Source organism: Colobus angolensis, unplaced genomic scaffold, assembly GCF_000951035.1.
Source record: "Colobus angolensis palliatus isolate OR3802 unplaced genomic scaffold, Cang.pa_1.0 Scaffold50, whole genome shotgun sequence".
Lineage (NCBI taxonomy): Eukaryota > Metazoa > Chordata > Mammalia > Primates > Cercopithecidae > Colobus > Colobus angolensis.
This window is the reverse complement of record NW_012118488.1, coordinates 2,799,130-2,801,482: the sequence shown is the minus strand read 5'-3', so window position 1 is coordinate 2,801,482 and position 2,353 is coordinate 2,799,130. Positions and strand designations below refer to the sequence as shown.

The 2,353-nt window shown below is 45.8% G+C and overlaps 1 protein-coding gene across 1 annotated transcript in view; it reads left to right on the top strand.

Moving 5' to 3' along the window:
- TTLL6 (tubulin tyrosine ligase-like family member 6) overlaps positions 1–2,353 on the top strand; it is a 43,974-nt gene that overhangs the window by 12,475 nt on the left and 29,146 nt on the right. The window contains 2 exon segments of the mRNA XM_011959883.1: positions 820–1,039; positions 1,879–1,919. Of these exon segments, the coding sequence (XP_011815273.1) occupies positions 820–1,039; positions 1,879–1,919 (261 nt within the window).

The window sequence follows — 2,353 nt, the reverse complement described above, 5'->3', positions numbered from 1 at the left end:
TTTAATGGAGACCGGGTTTCACCATGTTGGCCAGCCTGGTCTCAAACTCCTGACCTCAAGTGATCTGCCCGCCTCGGCCTCCCAGAGTGTTGGGATTACAGTCATGAGCCACTGTGCCCAGCAATATTTGCCATTTTGAGCAAACATGAAAGAAATCTCATGGGGCCAGGGAGGATGAGATCTCTGCTGAACTTCCTTATATGTATTTTATAATTTGATCTTGTTTTTATTTTGAAATGGATGGTGGGGGAGACATAGCCTTCTCTGTGGTTGGTGTCTCTGAAGGTCTGCATCTGGCCCTGGGCTTGAATCTTATTTTTCAGTCAGCTACACATTAGTCCTGTACTCCACAAGCAGCAATTGCATTCATTTTTAGGCCAGCATATTGTTGTGTGGGAGGTTCACTGCAGTGCTGAAACAGTTAACAGACCTCCTCAGAGCACCTCTACCTGCACCCTCTGGGACTAACTCTCTTAGCTAGGAAGGCTGGGGCTTCACTGTCTCCAGACACTCACTCACTTTAATATTGTTTACCAGGTGGTGCCATGCATAGCATCTCTGGCTTCTCCTGAAAATCCCAGGAGGGAAAAACCAAGGCTAGGGTTGGCTGAGTGCGTCTCCAAGGTCACAGCCAATGGCAAAAGGTGGAATCAGCTCCCTCCCAGAGTTTGCATCAAACCACGGAGGCCGGGTGGCATTGTATAAACTGCAACCTGTTGCCTTGAATTAGAACCCTGGGTCACCACCCACATGAGCGAGGGAGGGGGTCCCCCTGCAGGTGGATCCCTGTAACTGCGGCTCACTCTGCCCTCTCTCTAGGGGCCTGGTATTTCCCCAGAGCCTCCTCCCAGGCCAGGGAGATGCCACGGTGCCGGACTTTGGAAAGCCAGGAAGGGGCAAACTCCGAAGAGAAGGGGGACAGTTCCATAGAAGATCCAAAAGAAACCATCGCACTGGCTTTTGTGAGAGTGAACCCAGGGGCACAAAACAGACTTCAGAATGCCCAGCAGCAAGGCAAGAAGAAGAGGAAGAAAAAGAGGTTAGGATTGAAAGCTGGGGAATGGGGAGCCATGTTGGTAAGAACAGGAAGGACCTGGAGGGAAGGGGGTCTTGGCTGATGATGAGAAGGTAAAGGAGAAGCTGTGTGCCGGGACTGTCAATATCTCACCACTTTTGGTTCATATAAAAAGAATCTACTTTTGATGATCTGTTTTATAGAATCAAATGATCGTGTGTGTAATCTAAAAAACTACACCTTGTCCCAATTTTCATTCTATTTGTGTTTAGGATGCCTTTAAAAAAATAGCAGGAAGAGAAGATTTCCTTGTTTTAAGAAGGCGCTTATTTGTCCTGGAAATTTAGTACACCTTCAATATGATAGCACCATACTGACTTATCAGGATCCAACTGCAGCTTGTGCATTCCGGTTCTTGTTTAATATTTCACCATGCCTTGCTCCATTCAGACTGATTGATGAAGAAAAGCTTGTCCACTTTCTTATTCATAGCTTCCCTTAATGGGGGAAGAGGAAGGAGACAAGTATTTTGGCCAAAAAGATGTTCAATTCCTGTCCCTGAAGAGCCAGAGGAGTAAAAGGCTTGAGACAATATGTTAGTGAGAAGATGCAAGCAAGATTAGCTGTAATGGCAACACAGAATTTCTACCTTCCGGGTAGAGTAATAGTACCCTGATGCCATGTTTTCCACCATGCTGTACCCCTTTGGACTCATGTCTTCAGCAACAGGGATGGTCAAACCAGGCTTAGCATGGCAGGCTAGATTTTAGAGAGCTCCACCTGGGACAGGATGTTTCTGGGCACAGTCACTTGTTCTGGCAAATGTGTTTCTGTCTTGCTGCTTTCCTTTTTCTCTTTTCCAGATGATTGGTGATCAATCTATCCAGCTGCCGGTATGAGAGTGGTGAGCATCTACATTCAGGGGATCTATAATGGGGACCCACCGGATTCTCCCAAAGGATTGGGAAGAGTCACTTTTGTGTATTTGTGAGGATGGAAGGGTGTGTCTCCAAATCCTGTCCTTCAGTTCTCCTAGCTCAAAGAACTACTTAATTAAGGAAGTTGGGAATCTTATTCCAAGAGTCATGGGTTTTCACCAGAATGGTGTGTACTTATCTGTAATTCTTATATATAGTGATTTGGGGATCTAATTGTAAGAGACAGCTGTTGCTGCAGCCAGTGGCTCTGTTTTAGAGGACAAGTTACAAACTTGCAGTTCATGAACTGAACCTGATTTACAGACTTATTTTGTACTTTAGAGCACAGTGTTGCTGTTGCTTTTTTTTTTTTTTTCTTTTTCTGAGATGGCATCTTGCTCTGGAGTGCAGTGGCATGATC